General features: G+C 33.0%; 4 protein-coding genes and 1 long non-coding RNA gene across 5 annotated transcripts; 1 reads left to right on the top strand and 4 right to left on the bottom strand.

Annotated features, from left to right (window-relative positions):
* Positions 1-904: 904 nt before the first annotated feature.
* Positions 905-2,334, bottom strand: LOC17877031 (protein PHLOEM PROTEIN 2-LIKE A8). Its single transcript, XM_006282029.2, has 3 exons — positions 1,853-2,334; positions 1,489-1,686; positions 905-1,386 (listed from the first exon to the last, which is right to left on the bottom strand). The coding sequence occupies exons 1-3, from the start codon at positions 2,332-2,334 to the stop codon at positions 999-1,001; spliced, it is 1,068 nt and encodes a 355-aa protein (XP_006282091.1). The 3' UTR covers positions 905-998.
* Positions 2,335-3,865: 1,531 nt separating this feature from the next.
* Positions 3,866-5,484, bottom strand: LOC17876633 (protein PHLOEM PROTEIN 2-LIKE A6). Its single transcript, XM_006282146.2, has 3 exons — positions 5,006-5,484; positions 4,580-4,897; positions 3,866-4,254 (listed from the first exon to the last, which is right to left on the bottom strand). The coding sequence occupies exons 1-3, from the start codon at positions 5,482-5,484 to the stop codon at positions 3,870-3,872; spliced, it is 1,182 nt and encodes a 393-aa protein (XP_006282208.1). The 3' UTR covers positions 3,866-3,869.
* Positions 5,485-7,161: 1,677 nt separating this feature from the next.
* On the top strand, positions 7,162-8,296 carry LOC111830045. The gene is made up of 3 exons (XR_002833255.1): positions 7,162-7,275; positions 7,426-7,707; positions 8,150-8,296. It is a non-coding gene; the product is annotated as an uncharacterized LOC111830045 (long non-coding RNA).
* LOC17875298 (disease resistance protein RPP4) lies at positions 7,957-13,601 on the bottom strand. Its single transcript, XM_023780542.1, has 8 exons — positions 13,132-13,601; positions 11,953-13,033; positions 11,537-11,842; positions 10,874-11,353; positions 10,170-10,652; positions 8,723-9,985; positions 8,316-8,638; positions 7,957-8,201 (listed from the first exon to the last, which is right to left on the bottom strand). Exons 1-8 carry the CDS (start codon positions 13,596-13,598, stop codon positions 8,198-8,200), a joined length of 4,407 nt encoding a protein of 1,468 aa, XP_023636310.1. The 5' UTR covers positions 13,599-13,601; the 3' UTR covers positions 7,957-8,197.
* Positions 13,602-16,068: 2,467 nt separating this feature from the next.
* Positions 16,069-18,319, bottom strand: LOC17877019 (protein PHLOEM PROTEIN 2-LIKE A5). Its single transcript, XM_023781758.1, has 5 exons — positions 18,301-18,319; positions 17,573-17,714; positions 16,759-16,843; positions 16,547-16,674; positions 16,069-16,444 (listed from the first exon to the last, which is right to left on the bottom strand). The coding sequence occupies exons 1-5, from the start codon at positions 18,317-18,319 to the stop codon at positions 16,069-16,071; spliced, it is 750 nt and encodes a 249-aa protein (XP_023637526.1).
* Positions 18,320-20,352: the final 2,033 nt, after the last annotated feature.

Raw genomic sequence — 20,352 nt, 5'->3', positions numbered from 1 at the left:
GTTATTTACTTTTGTCCCAAACATTTTGTTTATCATATTTTTTTTGGACAATATCATATTTTATTTATTATTTAGAATTTTCAATAAAATAATAATGTGATATATAAATATGAAAAGTTTATTTGTGTGGACCAAAATAAAATAAATTAAACTTAGAACATCTATATTGGAAAAGAACTCAAACTTTTCAATTAAACGCAGATAAAGTATTCAACAAAATTAGGCTTTTTGATATTGGCACAGAATCACACTTGGGACTTAGTTCCCGCATCACCTGACATGAATTTTCTCGGTTGTAAATGGGTTTTCAGAGTGAAACTGAATGCAGATGGGTCCCTTGACAAACTCAAAGCACACTTGGTTGCAAAAGGGTTTCTAGACATGTTTAGTAAAATTATGATGTGACCCTTACCCTTGAACCGGAATGACTAAGTTTAACAATAAATTTGCATGATTTTGTGTTGACAAATTAATATTCCATATGATTAGTTTTTGTGACACATGAGTTTGAATTTGATCAATATAGTGATTTATAGTAGACTATTCTAGACAAAATGAGAACAAACCCATAGATTGATATAATAATCTTCTTTAAATTCATAAATTTTTAAGAATGCCCTCCGTTTAATTTCCTGTAACTCGAGTCCATCAAATATCTCCATATATAATCAGCCTTATGAAAATACAAGTGTCCTAACAAAAAAATATATTATGAGAGTATGTAACAGAAAATTAAATAATAGAAAGGCATGTAACGGTGTATAGTTTGTGCAGTCAAATCCGTCAAAATACATGGTTGTTAATTAACCAAAAGCAATCAATCATATAATTTTTCTTTTAACATTACAAACAAAAAAAGAATGTACAAAAAAAAACTCAATAAATACAAACTTTTGACCAGAAATAGACATGCATTAAATTTAATTTGAATTGAAATTATATAAATAGAGTTAAACAGAAATTACTATATGTTGTAGACTTTGCTCTTTGAGCCTTATTTACTGCGCTGGACGAATCGCAACACCTTTGACGACAAGACCACTCTTAGGGTCAGTGTCCACGTACTGATACATCGAGAAAAAGATCTTTGCGTTCTCTTTCTTCGGCGGTGCCTCAAATTCTCCGACATGTATGTCCACCCAATTTTCTCCTATGTATTCGTCTAAGTACAATGCTTTCTCCTGCTCACTAGAGCTTCCATCGCGCATAGTCAGCTTCAGCTTCATGGTAACGTCCTTCTTCCATCCCAAAGATGTATCATCTAGGCTCACAAGAAACACCACCTCGTACTTTGTCCCTGGTATCAGTTTTCTCGTGTGGAAATCTCCGGTTATTTTGATTAAGGTGTGAATGTTAATCATTGTCGCAATTTCTATATCCGCTTTGCTGAAAAAAGTATGGTTAAAAATATCAACAATGATGATTTTGAGAAATTTAGTGCTCCAAGTTGAATTAAAGTTAGCTTCTGTTTCACGTAATAGTTCTTACTGTGGTCTATCGTAGATTGCACTCCAGGTCCATTTTTCAGGATTATCAGCGTGAGCAATGTCAAGTCTCCTTGCAGGGACCATAAATCCTCCTTGCGAATCCAATTCTAACTTCGGATTTCCCTTCACAGCGATTTGCGAGAGCAATCTCTGAATCTCTAAAACCATTTCATTCATGAACTCTCTTTCGTTCCTATCACTGTCAAACAATAAGGGTGAGAGACGTGAACAAACTTGTCGCGTGCTCTACAAGTAACAGGTACATACTTTAGCCATACCAAGAACATAATATTCTAGATGTAACTAACTATATGATAATATAACGAATGTGAGATAAGGGAGCAAAAGATAAGAGATTCATCAACCTTTGTTCTGACAAAGTCATGCCTTTTATTTGAGGAATAGACTCTAAAGCTTCCTTCCATTTCTGAGTTCTTTCTGGCAAGTGTTTGTATTTTCGTGTTAGATTCCTGAAAGTATCACCAAAGTCTCCTTTAAGCTCTTTCACGTTCTCAGTTGAAAGTTTGTAGAAGATGGGAATCACACTGAGGCCGCCTTGGTCATTGCAGTCCTTGATCTTGGCCAGCTCATCTAAGCACCATTCCGAACTTGAGTAATCCTTAGAGAAGATCACCACCGCGACTCTTGACTCTTGGATCCTTACAAAAAGGTTAACCAGGTTTGTGCCCATCACTTCGCCCTTGTCTACGAAAACGTTTATGTTGGCTTCTCTCATGGCAGGCTCAAGAAAGCTTAGGAAGCCGTTGCGAACATCTTTTCCTCGGAAGTTGATGAACACTTGAGGTCCTGTTGGGGTGAGTTTCGCAAAAGAAGCAGAAGCAGCCATAAGAGAGCTTTGTTTAGGAGGCAAAAAAAAAGTGTTTAAGGTTGAGTTGTTTTGTGAGCTTTAGTGTGTTGTCAATACGATTTGAACGTTACTTAGACGTCCTTATATATATTTTTGAAAGATCGAAATAATTTGATGTATAAGTTGTCAACATGCTATATTTTCTTAAACAGACCACAACTTGTCTTTCGAAATCTGATTTGTCTTTTAATTCTATCGCCATCCTCCGGTCAAAACAGAGTATTTTCTAGATAACTATTTTTGTAACGTATTGAAGTTGGTTAACAGACAGATACACCAAATAATTAAGAATCAATTTAAGACTGCGATCAACATGCATAAACTAAACTAGTTTACCATTTGTCAACGATAAACTAAACTAATAAACTCAGTTGGTTATCAAAGTGAGTTTTACTACCAAAGTGTATGTTTGATTGGCTGCATGTGTCTAATTCACAAAGTCTTCCTTCAATTATAATCCAAGTCGATCGACAAGACTTCCCTAGTTCACAAAAGTCTTTCCATAGGTTACTTTAATAAAATCTCTAGGGTCAGATTAATAATTGCTACTGCAATGTTATTTCTAATTTAAAAATGTTTACAAGATAACTGAACCATATCTAAAACAAAGATAAGTGGACTTGTTCATTCTTTTCATATCATTGAAGACTGAGCTCTCTCGAAGACAATAATAAACTTATCTAATATTGTTCCATTGCATGGATCCACATATGTTAATATTTTTGTTTTAATTAACTACATAAATATGTTTCTACCACTTGACTCAAAAATGCTATGGTTTATGGAAATTTAGTATACTTCAATTTTTATTACTAAATAGATTAAGACTTAAGTAATACAGAGTATGCAGATAAAAAAAAGCATATATTAATATCAATATTATAAATAAGAAAATACTGTTTTTCAAGAAAAAATTGGAAACTGTTGGATAGTTGACTAGTTTCCATTTGGGACCATTTCTTTAAAAGCTTCGAACTAAGGTATATACTAAACCCCTCTAGTAAGACCACTAGAGAGGTTGGACTATGCACCCTAGCTAGTATTATTAGGAGAAGGTTCTAGGTGAAAATACTTCGGTTAGTAAAACGAGTTTGGTTAGCCATTGCATAAATGGAGATGTCTAAATAATTTATATTTGCTACGTGAGTATACACCCTAACACAAAATTAGATAATATAGAGCACACAAAATTTTCCTTCTTAATTACCCTTACTTAACCAATTCAAACATATAGAAACCACACAATAGGTGAATGTGTTGTTATGTCCAGTATGATAGTAAAAATAATGTATCCATATAAATTTTATTTATAAGATTAGGAGTATGATTAATCGTTCATAGAACCATATACCATGAACAATTTTTACAAATTATAAACATTTATAAGAATATCAAACAACAAAATACCAAAAAAAGAAGAAGGTACAACTCATTAGATAACAAAACAGACCAGTACGTATTTCATTTTTGAATTACAACAAATATTAGACAACAAAGGATTCTATATCATTTTGCTATTTCGTGGGACGTATTGCAACACCTTTGACGATGAGTCCCTTTTTCTTGTACTCGTCCGCGTACTGATACATGGTGAAAATGATTGTTGCTGGTGTGGCTTTCGGCGGAACTACGAAAACTCCGGCCAATATATCCACCCAGCCGCGGCCTATGTAAGCTTCCAGGTTCTCGTCTCGATCTACCCGATCGTCGTCCCCATCGTGTTGTACCACCTTTAGCTTCAGTGTCACCGGTAGCTCCCATCCACTTGCATCATTTTCTAATTTCACTACGAATACAGCCTCGTACTTTGTCCCTGGTGTTAAATTGTCCGTCTTAATTGTTCCGACAATTTTAAGCCAGTAAAGTTTGTTTGTTGTCGCAATTTCAATCCCCGCGTTACTGCAAACATAATGAAATCAAACATAGATGAGAAATATATATATTAGGACCAAACCAAAACAAAAACATCTTAGAAAGACCAAGAAAAAAATATCATAATTAGTAATATATGAATTTGTTTTACCCAAAATTTATTTCTATAAACTATGTATAGAATAAATTTTAGCATAAATAAATCTCGATTTCTACCTTTCAGATATTCCTTTTCATATGAGAAAAAATAACATTTGAGTGACATCTAGATTTCCTTAAAATTTTATTTTGAAAGTAAAATGTTACTCTTGACCCCAAAAAAAATAACATAAAAAAGAGAGTATAATATTACTCTGGTCCCTCGTTGATAGTACTCCAAGTCCATATTCGAGGTTTGTCAAAATGAGTGATTTCTAAATCCTTTGCATGGACCATGGAAGGTACCACGGAACCTCCTTGATGACTCGGTTTTATTTCTAGCTCCCTTGCTGCAGGGACAATGGAACTTTCTTGAGGCCGATTCGATTCTTTTTTTGCTTTCCTTGCAGCGACTATGGAACCTCCTTGACGGGTTGCTTCTATTTCTTGATTTCTTTTCACAGCCATATTCTCAATTGATTTCTGAATTTTGATGACCATTGAGGTTATGAAGTCTTTATCGGTCTTGTCACTGTTATACCATACAAGTAAGATATATCAACAACAATAACTGTTTAGTGATACTTTAACTGGATGTATCTACTTGGCCCAAAAAAAAAAAAAAGAAAAAAAAAGGAACCTTTGTTCTGCCAAGGGCATGCCTATTGAATCGGGGATAGAAACTAAAGCTTCCTTCCATTTCTGAATTCTTAGTGGCTCGGCTAGATGATTGCGTTTCATATCCCTGAAACTATCACCAAATTTTCCTCTAAGATATTTCACAACCGATGGTTGAACTTTGTAGAAGATGGGAATCACTATGAGACGGCCTTGATCCTTGCATTCCTTCATCTTGGCCAGCTCATCCAAGCACCAAACCGAACTTGTAAAATCCTCGGAAAATATCACGATCGCGATCTCAGACTCTTCTATCCTCTTCAATAGGTTAACCAAATCTGCTCCCAAAAACTCGTCCTCATCTATGAAGACGTTTATATTAGCTTCTCTCAAGGCAGGTGCAAGAAAGCTTACAAAGTTTTTGCGCACATCTCTTCCGCGGAAGCTGATGAACACTTGTGGTCCGGTTGGAGTTGGTCTCACAACAGAAGAAGAAGACATGAGAGAGCTTTTTTTGAGGAAACAAGTACTTGTTGATTATTGTTTGACCTTTTAGTGTATTGTCAAGATGCTTTGGATGATCAAGTTAATTAATCCAACGTCGTTATATGTACTTGAATGCATGAAAATAGTTTAATATGTAAGTTGTCAACATGTAGTTTACTATAACAAGTTACAGCTTGTATTCGAGATTTGAATTGGTCTTATCTCGTGACTGACTTTTGGTTAAAACTCGAAACCTATACTAATCATAATGAATCCATAACCTCGATCAACATGAATAAAACACTAAACTATGATTGTTTTTGTCCTTTTACACCAAGTTTGATTCTAATTTAATAAACTAGCTTTTTAAATATGCTATTTCACCATTTACCATTTCATCCAAAACTACAAATCCAATAGTTTACTCAAAAAGATTTTTTGATTAGTTAGTAAAAAAGAAAACTAAAAATACTGATCAACTGAGAAGGATCGTCGCAGTTTAGGGTGAATATTGTGTATTTTATTTTCATGAATAGGCAAAATGTGTCAAAGAGTTAGCTTTTAAAAAATAAATAATTAGATAATACAAATTACACCATGATTTTGAAACGACGTCGTTTTTGACGGAAGAAAAGTATAAATTTGTTTCTTCAAATTATTATTGTGACCGTTACACGATGACACATAGTTTTGAATTTTTAAAGGTTAATAGGTAAAATAGTACATTTTTTGAAAATAATTGGGAAACACATACATTTACTATTTATAATTATGAAACTAGTCAATGGGGTCCATGGTGTGAGATAGAAATAATGTGAGATAGGTAAAAAGAGAAAAAAAAATTGACCAAGGAGGGTATTTTTTTCTTCTTTACCGTCTTTCTTTACCGTATTTTGTTTTTTTTTTTTTTTTTTCTTTTAAATATTTTTACCCCAAAATTACAATAACTAAAATACTGGGTTTTACAAATTATTTTTCTAAAACTTGTTAATATACAAAAATCTATGTTTTTTTCTCTATCATATGATATACATTTTGTTTAATTAATATATTTCATATATATATATTTATTTGTACAATTTAGTATATGTACAGACGTATTTGTACAGTTTAGTATGTGTACAGATGTATATGTACAGCTGATTAGATGTACAGACATAACCGTACAGTTTCTTAAATGTACGGATGTATAAAACATTACACATTTTTACCCATACAGCTAATATAATATACCAAAATATGCATATTTATGTACATTTGTACAATAATGAGATGTACAAATGATATTATGTAGTATAATAATAAGCTGTACGAATAATATATTTTTGTACATCTGTACAGTAAATGTGATGTACAAATTATATTATTTAATTATTTTAATGGCAAACTTGTAAATAATATGTTTTTCTGGGTGTTTAAATGTCAATGAAATAGTATCAAATAGTGAAAATGTACTAATTTCCTAATTATAAATAGTAAATGTATTAGTTGTATAATTAAGTTTCAAAAATGTACTATTTTGCCTACTCACCCAATTTTTAACGCATAATCAGCTAATGAATGTTTTGTTTTCTCATTAGAGCCGTTACAAATACTACGTAGTTTTGGACGTGTGTATTTAATTATAAACCCATATGACTCTTTATTTATATACAACGAAGAAGTAAAGTTTTTTTTGTTCTCCAATTCGGGTTTTCAATTTTTTTCCAATCTCCGCTCCTCCGCGGCTTCTCCATCTCCGATCAAATCCGCTCCTCGGCTTACCCGGAGAGTTTCTACACCGCCGACGAAACTATCTAGTAGCAGGTCCTTTTCTGATCTCTTTCGTTCATTGCTAATCTCACGATTGTGGGTTTTTGGTTTTGAATATCACAAGAATCTCGTGCTTTTTAGTCTCATTCAATTCGTATTCTTACGATGAAAGTTTTTTTTTTCTTTTCTCTTTTGTCTAATTAGGTCTTCGATTCTTCATGTATGTGCTCCTCGGCTTCTCCATCTCCCTTCAAATCCGCTTTACCAGAGAGATTCTATGCCGCCGCATCTTACGACAACCTCTACGCGTCTTATTTGTCGACGAAATCCTCTACCACCAAGTCACGATCGATCTCTTCCGTTGCAAAACTCATGAGAATCTGGTGGTTTGTACCTTAGAATCTCGTGGTTTGACTTAACATTTAAACAGGCTACTTTAAGACCATGCAATACATTGAAATGAGGAGGCAAAAGCACATGGAAAAGGTTAGATTCTGTATACTTATCTATAGTTTAACATTTCTGCATTTATCATTAGCCGTTTTATGTTTTTGTGCTTGAGATACGGATTAGTTTGAATAAAGAAATGGTAACCTCCCTATAATTTGGTCTCGTTGTATAATAGTATGCAGAAAAGAGAAAAATAGTAGAGTTGTTACAAAGCAAACTTTTATGCATTCTTACCCTGTTTTTATTATTGTTGTTTTCTTGTCTTTAAAATACATAATTAAATCCAAATATTTTTATTATGTAGCATTTCTTATTTAGACATGTGTCTTCTCTCAAAATTAAATACACTAATATTAATTATAATTTTAAAAAATTCACACGAGACTTATGATTGTTTTTCAAAATTTGAATAGACAGTATAGGCTATTCAATTCTGCCCTTCGGCAAATGTAGAAATTACAAACATTCGCACTCGCAGGCCCCGAGTTTGGAGCTTAAACGGCTTTGGTTCTCCAAAATCTCTCCATCAACTGCAGAAAAAGAAACAGATTGTATGAATATTTTGAAACCGTCTTTATCATTAGCACTATAGTCATGTAACCCCCAAAACTGAACAAAACATAACTATGAGATGTTTTAGTTACCTTAAGAAGTTGAAAAGCTTTGGAGGTGATGAAGAATTCTTGATGGGTGTTTCTCCATCTTGTAGTTCAGTTATCATGGTATCAACACACAAAGCTTCTTCCTCCATATATAGATAAGAAGGGGAAACTGAAAGAGACAACGATGCTCCATCACCATGAAAGTTGCCTGAAGAAACTGATGGTGACATTAACTTACTTCTAGAAGAAACCCGGGCTGAAGCTTCTCCTTCCCATAATGAAAGCTCCAGATGTGGAGTTGTCGGTCCTGTGTTTGATATTTGGCCTGGTAAGTTAATATCTTCTTCATTTGTTCCTGATGTAATCTGCATTATAAATCAAAAAATCTATTTTATTAGATATCTCATTCATGCAGCATCACTAGCATCATCTTGATCCAAAAGGCTTACCCGTTTTCGCTTCTTACTTCTCTCAGTCTTTTCAACATTATATTTTTCTCCAAACTGTTGTTTGTACTCTGTTTCACAGATTTCAGCAGCACCATATGGAGATGGAGAAACATTCAACAATCGTACACCGCATCCTTTTATCCTCTCGAGCGACAAGGTACAAGTTTGCGTGCAGCGTTTAGCCCCATTTGTAATGCAACTGGCCGAACAACCATAGTTATGATGGAAAAACTTAAACTCCACATGTTTGTAGTCTACTTCAGATGGAGGATCATTTGCTTCTCTTAAGTTTAACCAAAAGTGGAACATAACCAAATGATCCATCTTACATGAGTCCACGTCAACATTAAAGTGATGCACACTGCTTTTGCCTCTGAAGTACCAGCGCACTCCGACGATTCCAGAATGATCATTGGGATCAGTAGGAGGTTCAAGCAAGATGCAAGCCTTGAATACCCAAATTTTTTGAGAAAGAGGGATATGAGGTAAATAGAAATGTAGGCAACTGCTACCAGCTTGATGCATGAAATATGCCGGGACTTCTCTACCAGGTAAGATGACATAGTTGAACTCCGATTTTATGATTAGTTCCCGCATATCTTGATCCAGATTGAAGCAATTATGGAGTTCAAGTGAGCTCATTAGATTGAGGAAGGAGTGAGATATAATCTGGAGCGATTCACAATTCTTTGCACACACTGTTAAGATCCGATATGGCCAGTAAAAGTGTTCGCCACACAGATTTACTTGTTGAGCATTTAGTCGTACTGTTGCCACCATACTTGCATCACCTAATTCCGTGACTACTCCACTTTCTGAAAAGTTTACCACCGTAAGACTTTTTAATTTAAAAAGGTTTGGAGAAACGATTTTTAACCTTTTGCAACGACGCATCATTAAAGTAGTGAGCCCATATAAATATTCAATCGAAGAAGGAACTTCTTCAATTGCAGTGTCGTCTAGATAGAGCAGTGAAATCCTTATGGAAATCTGAGGAAAAATTCTTAGCCGTGAGCATTCACTGAGATCGAGGTGATAGAGAGATTCCAAGTTAACATCATTAGGAAGAACCTCGAGCCTAGTACATCCTCTCATGTTCAGCTTCTTGAGATTGTTGAGATTACTAATTGAAGAAGGAAGAATCACCAAACTTGTGCATCCGGTTATACACAAATACTCGAGATTGGTGGCCTTAGAAAGATTTGGTATTTCTTTCAGGTTTTCACTTCTTGACAAATCCATCTTCTTGAGATTTCTAAGCGACTGAAAAGCAAATAAAAGATCATGTTATCCATTTTTGGTATTAACTTGTGTAAGGTAGTTATATTAATTTTTTGAAAGGTGATAAGGCTTTATGAAAAATATACTATTAACATGATCAAGCAAATCATATAGCAAGAAGAAGATCATGAGCAAATTATTAACAAAGATTTGACGAGAACTTTACCTGGACTCCTTCCCACAACTTGATAAGCTTGCTACCTTGCATTGTGAGTTCAACGAGATGTTCTGGGTGAAATGTAGAAGGCATATATTTATTTGGACAGTCACTCCAAACAAGTTCAGTGAGTCCACAAATGTCACCAATGAAGAAACAGTATTGGTCATCTTTTATGGCAGTTCCAGCTAGAAAGAGCCTTGATATGTTCCTTGAAATCCGAGGAAAACTTCTCAACCTTGCACATCCATTAAGATTAAGATAATCAAGAGATACCAAGTTGACATCAGTTGGAAGAAACTCGAGACATGTACATCCACTCATGCTCAACACCTCAAGTTTATTGAGATTCCGAATAGAACAAGGAAGAGAAACCAAACTTTTGCAATCGTCGAGTTCCAATATCTCAAGTTTGGTGGCTTCTGAAAGATCTGGAATTTCTTTCAAGTTTTCGCATCCTGACAAATCCATGTATCCGAGATTTCTAAGCGACTGCAAACAAAAAAGGCAACAACAAAAAAACATTTGAGCAAGTAGGTATTTCGTCCCAACTTATATTTGCAAAGCCTTACATACCCGGTTAAACTTTCTTGGGACTCAAGCGAGTCACCATATACATGACTACATGAAGAATTACAACAAAAAAAAAAAAAAAACCCAAGAATTCTTCCTAAGAACGATAATTTTAGAAAGTATATGTTTCTCAATGTTACCTTAATTCCTTGCCATAGTTTCTCAAGCTTGCTATCTCTCATTGTGAGTCCAACGAGATATTCTGGATTAAAGTTAGAAGGCATACATCTTACTTGACAACCACTCCAATCAAGGTTAGTGATCCCAGAGATATTCCCAATGTAGACAGAATCTTCTTCTTCTATTGCAGTTCCATCAAGAACGAGCCCCGAAACGTTCCTTGAAATTCGGGGGAAACTTCTCAATCTTGAGCACCCACTGAGATTTATGTAATCAAAAGATCCCAAGATGACATCATTTGGAAGAGCTTCGAGCTTTGTGCATCCCTCCATTGTCAGCTTCCTAAGTTTACCGAGATTTCGAATTGAGGAAGGAAGTGTCACCAACGATGTACATCCACAAAGATTCAGTTTCTCAAGATTTATAGCATTTGAAAGATTTGGAATTTCTTTCAACTTCTTGGACCCATCCAATCTTAACTTCTTGAGATTTCGAAGTGGCTGTAAACAAATTAGGGCCAAAGACACTACACACGTTCAAAGCCTTTAACCATATAATACGACTCATTTCAACCTTATGCTTTGTCAATACTGAATACAACGTTACAAAAAAAAATCTATAATGGATAGCTAAGTAAAATTGTTAAAAGGTAATAGACAAACAAAAAATAAAGTACGTAGTACCTGGATTCCTTCCCATAGCTTCTCAAGCTTGCTATTTTCCATTTTGAGTTTAACAAGAAACTCTGTTCTAAAGTTAGAAGGCATGCATTTCAATGGATATTCGTCCCAGTACACCAACCTAAGTTTACGAGGTAAATAAACGAGGCCTCGAGGTAAATACAAGCCTGCACTATTCTCCCGCGACCAATCCTTGTAAAACTTTATAAATTGGAGATTACACATTCCTTCGAACGATCTTTCACCTATCAACAATGGCTCGTTGATTTCTGACGTGTTAAAATATATGCCTAACACATTTTCTGTACCCTGAAAAAATTATCCCATAAAAAAAAACATTCAACGAATTTCATAAATTCATACAAAGTTAGACATGTTAATCATATACAGAAAAAAAAAAAAAAAAAAAAAAAACTCACAGTGTTGTCGGTAAATACATCAATTATATCTTTAGCATCGACCAAGAATCGACGTTTTCCAGGATTGTAGATAGACTCTGCACGAACAATTTCTTTACCCAACTTCTGAAGCAGGTTGTGCATCTGAACAGTTTTGTGCGGTGTTGTTATACGTATAAGAGACTTGTCAGCCAGCATTTTAATCCCAATATTAACACTTTCTCCAAGCAAGTTTTTGATATAAGTGACTTTGTGGCCATTGAATAAACACGCAATGTAAAGGAATAAGTCTTGATCTTTGCCATCTAACTCATCATAGCTTATTCTTAATGTTTTCTCTATTTTACCATCTAGACCATTTTGGAGCCTAGGCAACATCTCCATCCACTCAAACTTGTCCTTCCCTCTTAAAGAAGAACCCAATACCGTTAAACCTAAAGGAAGATTCCCAGCGAGGATCGCAACTTTACCAGCTAGAGTCATGAAATCACTAGGAGGAGAGTTTTCCCCAAAAGCAGATCGACAAAACATTCGCAGAGCCAGATCTTTAGATGGGAACTCCACCTCATAAATAAGGTCAATACTATGAGCCTTGAGCAGCTGCTTATCTTGAGTGATCACAATGATTCTGCTCCCAAATCCAAACCATCCAGTATGTCCAACCAAGGTCTTTACTATCTCATGATCATCCACATCGTCAAGAACGATAAGAACTTTCTTGTGCTTTAGCCTTTGTTCCACCGCACCTAAATGCCAAATCTTGAGGTCCTTTTGACATAAAATTTCAGATAAAAACTGTTGTTCCCAACACAGCTTCATGCCATAATCGTCCCGGCTGGTTCTTTTATAAGACACAAAACCGCAATGATGGAATTGGCTAGAAAGTGAACTGAAAAGAGCTCTTCCTATGGTAGTTTTACCAATCCCAGAAGGTCCTATAATCCCTAACATTCTAACTTCTTCAGATTCCAAACACAATATTGAATTCAATCTCTCTAAATGAGCTTCAACACCAACGAAATCACCAAAATCACTTGACGGTGTAATAAGCTTATTCGAAACATCATTGGCAATAGTTTCAATCATATTTGCTTCATCACACCTAAAAAATCAATATACTCAAAATGTAAACAAGGAACACCCTAAAATCAGAATCTAATCCTAACAAACAAACAAACAAAAAAACTGAAAAATACGTACCAGTTTCGAGAATCCTCTCCAGCCATATTTGCCACATATGCTAAAGCTTGCATCCACCTTTGTTTCTCACCATCTGTTTTGCCTTTGCATGTCTCTTCAAAGACCTTTCCAAATTCACCGGTCTGTTTTCTAACTTCCGAAGGATCAACGTTGTAGAAAACCGGAATCACCATTTGATCCAATTCCTTAGAACAGTGGTGGATCTCAGCCAACTCATTCAAGCACCAAGTTGAAGAAGCATACTTGTTAGAGAAGATAACGATCGAGATCCTCGATCCTCTAATCGCAGATAAAAGCTCAGAGGCGATAAGGCGGCTTCTCTCTATCCCATGGTCGATGAATGTATTGATTGATTTGCGGTGGAGCTCCTTGAGAAGATGGCTGAGGAATGATTTGCGGACATCTCCACCGCTGAAACTCGGGAAAACGTCGTATCTCCTGTTGCAAGAAGGAGAAGAAGAAGCCATAGAGAAAATAGATACTAAACTTCACCAACTACTCTGAAGTTATAGATGAGATATAGAAACAGAGGAGAAACTTCGTAAGAGTTACTCTCAAGACTTGAGACTTGAGAGAAGACTTATTTTACTACAGTGAACACAATATTTCAAGGTTGTTTCCTCGTCAAAGCCTTTTTTCATTCTTTTACAATATTACTTAGCTTTTCGATTTACTTATTAATTATGTTTTTTTTCTTTTTCTGAAAAAGTGTTAAGAGATATTTTAATTAAATGATTCATGATTTCACGTTCATATTAATTTATTTTAATTTCTCTTATTTTTTTGGACTAAAGTTGTATGTAATTCAAGAAAAACAACTAAAAAATGAGTATTTGGAGAAACTTTTAGTTAGGTGAATCATACGAAAAGCATGGGGTGGGGACTCAAAAATTCAAAGGTATTTAGACAATTTAATGTGTTGTGGCGCATGCTTTGGCCCATTATAGAGAGTGCGGTATCAAATAAAGAAGAACAAATAGGAGTTTTGGATGAGAGACTTGATGATGTTGATGGTTTGGAATTTGGACTTGACTCCTTCACAAAGTTTAAAAAGCTCTTCCTTCGTCTGATTCACCACCTGAACAAGAAGACTTGTGGTCGCATTTTTGGCCGAATTTAAACAACACATTTATCGCTTAAAATAAGAGAATCTAATTAGACGTACAAAATACAAATAAGGGAATATTGTAACCCATAAAAAGTGATTTAAGTTTAGTCACAAAATCATATTATATAGTTACCATATTTGGTTGCAAATCCCTATTTATATCTGTCTGTATGTTTTATAGCAAATTGGACATAATTTGTGACAACAATTAGTTACTTGTAACAAGGTTCGATGGTGCAGCAGAAGAAAACGAATGTCTTTATCCAATCATCATCCGTAAGTTTAGATATTCCTATGATGATGATGATGATCTCTGCAATATATATTGTGTGGAATTATGAAATCCCTGGGTTTTTTTTTTGTATTGTGTGTAGCAAAATTCAAAATGAACCACTAATTGAGCCAGCCGTCTCAGGATACTTAAGATATCACAAGTATATTTTAATTTTTCTAACTCTTTTTTTTAATATATATTAAAGAAAAATTGATTTTGATATAAAACTATACATAAAAGATTTTATGTTTTTGATTCCTATTTTTCTGATTCAAAACTAAAAATCAAGATTTTTAAAATCAAATTTCAAGTAAATAGTTTTAATTTTAATTAAATTATAAAAGTTGACATATAACACGATTTTTAACACGAGTTACAAAAGTACATCCCTCTTTAATTTTTGATGACTAACCAAGATGTCGTCGTTAGGGTCATCCACTTCCCCCAAAAAGAGTGGTTTACTTATGGGACTCGAGTGGTTGCTTGAAAAAAAAAAAACAACTTATGGGACTTGAGCTGCTGCTAATCGACCAAGAGGTAATTGATTTTTCTTTTTAACTTTTCACCATCTCATAAGTTAACGTCTTTAACCTTCAAATATACTATATAAAGAATCATATACTTTTGACCAGAAGCAATCATGCTTCAAAACATGTTTTTGACACTTTTTAACATGAATTAAGATTTTTTAATTAAATTTCAATGCCATTATTTAATAACTGACAAATGATTTAATTTAGATGAAAAAAGATTGGGTTAAGGGTAATTATAAAAATTAGTGTTAAAATCACATTAAACATGTAAAATGATATTTTTGTGAAATAAAAATAAAAATCTAGTGTTAAAGGGAGCAATCAATAATTAATCACAACCATACATCAGAACTATAATACGTAGAACCTACCTTTGTGGCTCATATACTGAGCTCCATGTCCAATTCTCAGGATTCGCCGAATGAGTGATATTGATATTCCTCGCATAGATCATACACTAACTATTTTACTTATAGTCGGTTCTGATCTTCGCTTTCTCTCATCGCGGTATCATCCAGCAAACTCTTAACCTTGTTGACAATTGATTCTATGAATTCTCTATCGGATTGGTCACTGTTACAAAAATATACACGTAAGAGTATTCAAGAAATTCGATTAAAAGTTGGAAAGACAACACATCTAGTTATGACATAAGTTAAATAATAATCCTCAATCAAGAACATTCATGTGACTTGCCGATGATTGTTTCGAAGTGCATGGAATCAAGTAGCTGAAGATGCTCAGCCAGAGATCAATGCCAATATGGGTCATCTTAAAAAATGTTCCTCCTTCTATGTTCACTTGGCAATGTCTAAGTTTTTAGATAGCCTTATTACAAGGAAATTTTCCTACTATTCTCTCACGATTCATATTTAGAAAAATTTATAATTAATTTCATACAAATTCATGTTTTATGATGAAAACCGTAATTTAAATTTAAGAAATATTTCTTATCAATTTTTTCGTAGAAAAACTATGAATACATCTTTGAATGAGAGAGGTCCACCATACTTACTAATGACTTAGTATTTGGGGCGAATTGCAACACCTTTAATGAAGAGCCCTGACTTCCACATCTTGCTATTATGTTCGTACATTACAAAAGAGATTTCCCCTATGTTTTTATTCGATGTGGTGAACTCACCGACCAAAATATCAACCCATTCGTTCGTTATGTGATTTACCATGTTCACACTCCGCTCTTGTGGTTTCCCCATACCCTTGGGCAGGACCAGTTTTAGCTTTACTGGTTTCTTCCATTCAGTTTTGGTATATTGCAACAACACCACAAAGACTACCTGGTATCTTGTCATCGGGGAAAGATATCGTGTGTCGAACTTTCCGGCTACGTCTAGCCAGCAAGCATTTCTCAAAAACGCAATTTCCACGGCTGATTCACTGGAAAAGTATTGTGTTTAGTATGTGACAATAAATCTAGGAAAAGATGTAATAAGAAACCTCCACAAATCAGTTGTATAAAAGTTCTTAAAATTGGTTTACTTTGGACTTTGGTTTGTGAGAGTGAGCCAGGTCCAATGGTTGGAGTCATGTGACCATGTAATAGAAAGTTCCCTCGCGTCAATCATGAAAGTGTTACCTCTTGGTCTCTCGAGAACCCATATCTTTAACTGTCGATATATAAATCTCTATTTTAAGTTTATTAACTGACACTAATAAACATACAAAAAGATATAATAATAATAATATATCACCTCATACGATTGCCCGGGTAACTGAGTCCTATTCCGAGAATTTTCAGTCGAGCTGTTTGGCCGGGGAACTTCAATGGCTTTCTCACTGAACATAGATCCAAACATCAAAATGAGGAAGTTCAAAAGGAAACACAAGCTCGGAGGTTTTATTTCTTTTAGATCACCACTAAGAATAATAGTTACATTTTTTGGCTTCATCATGTACGTTTTTTTTTCATCTAATAAAGGTAATATTTTTATGGAGTATATATAAACTATCCTTAAGAGGTGTAGATTTTTCAGTTATAAATGAGACATCAATAATGAAAGAAATCATCTTTAGACATTTTTTACAATTATAAATGTCCAGAAAATATGTTAGCCGGAGTGGTAAGCGGTAAGAAAGAGTTGTACATCAAAGTGTACAGAAAAGGTGAGAGTAAAGTTTTTAAGTAAAGCTTTTGATAAGGCTTTTTTGATTGGTAAATTTAAAAACTGTATGTTTGTAAAGCTTTGTACTGCTTTGTAAAGTGGTTACCAATCAAAGCATTTAAAAATGTGATTCTTCTATACACATTTTGTACAGTATGATGTAATTATGTTATACATTTTGGATGTTTGAAATATTAATTATTAAACTAAAAACTTATAAAGAAATATTGAAAATGATAATAATAAAAATGAAACATCAAAATCTATTAAAATAATTTTTAACAATTTCTTTTAGTTTTTTTGAAATCCCATTAACTTAAATAATTCTTTTTCCAATCATTTAATTATATATTATTCATAAGTCATATGATATGATTGATGCTCTCTAGAGAAAAGCTCTTACTTTGGTGCCTCACATAAAGTGAGAGTGAGATTACTTGTAGGGACCGAGTAATTGTCGACCTCAATGTCTCCTATTTGTCCATTTCTCTCTTCTGGCAGCACTTTCGAAACTTCCTCAACGATTAGTCTTATCGGATATGTCACTGTGATATAAGAAAAGAAAAAAAAAGTCAAACTGGGTAGTTATAAATAATTTTTATCAGGGGTCATAAAATTAAAATTATAATTGGAAATGACATAAAATATTAAATATATAATGTGTACTAAATACCATATGCAATAAGAAATTTTAAAACTCCAAAACTATAGTTGTGTTATTTTAATATTTATATATAAATCTAAGAAAAATATGTATAGTTGAATAATCTGTACGTAGAACTGTCAAGTTGATGAGTACGTAAGTAAGAAAAGCAAAATCTTTCTATAACAAGTTAAAAAAACATTTATGGTAAAAAGGAAATAACTTATATAGAAATCTAAGAAGATAAAAATAGCAATTACTAAGATGATATTCATTAGCTTTCCTTATACTTTGTATCCAACCACACAAATTATTATCTCTTATCAGTTGAGTGAGAACATAGAAGAGAAAGAATAAAAACATGTTTTCAGACAAGGACAAGGCAAACGTTTGGCAAACAGAAACCACAGCTTCCTTCCATTTTTGAGGTATTTCTGGTTTATGTTGATATCTATATTCCAGATCCCTGAACTGATCGCCGAATTTACCTTGAAGACGTTTCACCATGGTGGGATTAAGTTGTAGAAGATGGGAATCACTCTGAGTTTGTTTTGGTCCATGCACTCTTTAATCTGTACCAGCTCGTCCAAACACCATTTTGACTCGGTGTAATCTTCAGAGAAGATAACCAACGCGATTTTCGACTCACCAATCCTATCAAACAGGCTGGTTAGGTACTTGCCCCTCTCTTCTTGCTCGTCTATAAACACGTTAATGTTTTGGTCTTTCAAGGCAGGCACAAGAAAGCTGATGAATCTCTCCAAAAACAAGTTGACTAGTTCCTTCTATGCATAATCTATGCAAAAACAAGGCAGGATCTAATGATTTCTTTAGTTATTTAATTAAAAAAGTGGATCGTATGATTTCTTTAATATCTTATATAAGGTACGCACCTTATATCTAGGGTTAAACTATGTATTAAATTTTAACTAAAATTAGCTTAAAGATCAAGTAAAAGATCAGCATTGAGGATGGTCTAACACTCCAAAAACGAGTAAGATCTAACTTCTTCTATGGTGCATGCAATTTAATTCGCAGTTTAAGTGAAATTTATATTAACCGTATATGTATTATATATTTATATATATATTTACTGTATACTTACAAACAAAAATTGTAGCTCACCAAGTCTAATATAGAGCTACTGTTTGTGAACAAATATAAAAAGAGCTACTGCTTTAGACTATATATATTTGTAAACTAATAGGCCCTCAATAGTAAGCCGATTCATGTGTTGTCAGCAAGCGATTAATTCCTTGTATTTTTCGCTTACTCTAATCAAGAATAAGCATACATCTTGTTGCCGAAAAAGTTAACAATTTTAAAAAATAAAAAAAATCAAAATGCAAACAATCAACTTTATTCAGTAAACGAGTATTTAAATAAATTTTACTGATTAACACACATACAAAATTATAATCTATACTATTAATTGGGGATCATTTTTAGTCTTTGTTGCCAAACAAACCTGAAAAAAAAATATTAGAAAAAATGTGATTGCAAATCTATTGCCAAACACATTTAAAGACAGCAAAAAAATATAGTTAAATAAATAAAAATACACCAAACAAAAACTATCTATATTTATGGAAATCATAATAATCTTTTACCATAAAAAGTGGACAATTAAATTCAAAATTAAATATATGTAAACATATATATTTTGAATATACATAAATATATTTAATATTTTAATATACTTTCGAATTAATAATTTATATAGAATGAAATCTAATAAAACAAAATCATCATATGTATATCTAAAAAAAACAAAGATAACATTTTTTTTAGAAAAATCAAAAGATAAAAAAATAGAGAATTTTTGAAAAATACCCCTTTATCTATCCATTTTCAAAAATACCCCTTTTTAAATATAAAAAGTTATAAAGTTTTATATAGTTTATAAGGTACTTCTATATAATAACTACTACTGGGAGATTCGATACAAATATTTTAAAATGATTTAAATAGTTTTAAATCGTTTTTATAAGTTTTATAAGGTTTTTAAAAGGTTTTTAAAAGGATTTATACGGTTTTTATAAGCTTTTTATAAGCTTTTTATAATTTATTTTTACGCTATTTATGAAAGGTATATAAAGTTTTATACACATATAAAGGTAATTTGTGTATATATTTATAAGCTTACACATATATTTGGATAAATTTCAACATTTTTAGTGAGTTTTTTGATAAAGTTTGAAAATGGGGTATTTTTAGAAAGAGGTATATGAAAAGGCGTATTTTTGAAATTCCCCCAAAAAAATATGTTAGCATATGAAATAATCAACTAATCAAATTCTACATAGTATATATACATAACTGATCATATCATCAAATTTTAAAAAATTATATAATTTTAAAATATAAATAAAATTTAAATAAATCAATAATTAAATATTTGTTTGCTAAAATCATACGAATAAACATTCTTGATCACATAAATTTCTTATTTTCACATTAAAAAATATTCATATTCAAAAAGCAATCTAGCAATTATAGCACAAAAGATATCAACAAAATTTATCATTAATTCAATTAGT

The sequence above is a fragment of the Capsella rubella genome, unplaced genomic scaffold, assembly GCF_000375325.1.
Source record: "Capsella rubella cultivar Monte Gargano unplaced genomic scaffold, Caprub1_0 scaffold_8, whole genome shotgun sequence".
NCBI classification, from domain to species: domain Eukaryota; kingdom Viridiplantae; phylum Streptophyta; class Magnoliopsida; order Brassicales; family Brassicaceae; genus Capsella; species Capsella rubella.
The sequence above is the reverse complement of the archived record's forward strand: the minus strand, read 5'-3'. Positions and strand labels throughout refer to the sequence as shown.

Bases quoted from the DNA above. Each gene is read 5' to 3' on its own strand.
- LOC17877031 (XM_006282029.2), bottom strand. From the start codon at position 2,334: ATGGCTGCTTCTGCTTCTTTTGCGAAACTCACCCCAACAGGACCTCAA. The intron at 1,687-1,852 runs GTTGATGAATCT...ATTGTTTGACAG, and splicing joins ATGACTTTGTCAGAACAAAG to TGATAGGAACGAAAGAGAGT. The intron at 1,387-1,488 runs GTAAGAACTATT...TACTTTTTTCAG, and splicing joins GCAATCTACGATAGACCACA to CAAAGCGGATATAGAAATTG.
- LOC17876633 (XM_006282146.2), bottom strand. From the start codon at position 5,484: ATGTCTTCTTCTTCTGTTGTGAGACCAACTCCAACCGGACCACAAGTG. The intron at 4,898-5,005 runs GTTCCTTTTTTT...ATGGTATAACAG, and splicing joins ATGCCCTTGGCAGAACAAAG to TGACAAGACCGATAAAGACT. The intron at 4,255-4,579 runs GTAATATTATAC...TTATGTTTGCAG, and splicing joins ACTATCAACGAGGGACCAGA to TAACGCGGGGATTGAAATTG.
- LOC17875298 (XM_023780542.1), bottom strand. From the start codon at position 13,598: ATGGCTTCTTCTTCTCCTTCTTGCAACAGGAGATACGACGTTTTCCCG. The intron at 13,034-13,131 runs GTACGTATTTTT...TTGATTTTTTAG, and splicing joins GGAGAGGATTCTCGAAACTG to GTGTGATGAAGCAAATATGA. The intron at 8,639-8,722 runs GTAAGCCTTTTG...TTTATAATGCAG, and splicing joins GAAGTAAGAAGCGAAAACGG to ATTACATCAGGAACAAATGA.
- LOC17877019 (XM_023781758.1), bottom strand. The intron at 16,675-16,758 runs GTGATATATTAT...ATATATCGACAG, and splicing joins TACCCGGGCAATCGTATGAG to TTAAAGATATGGGTTCTCGA. The intron at 16,445-16,546 runs GTAAACCAATTT...ATACTTTTCCAG, and splicing joins CTCACAAACCAAAGTCCAAA to TGAATCAGCCGTGGAAATTG.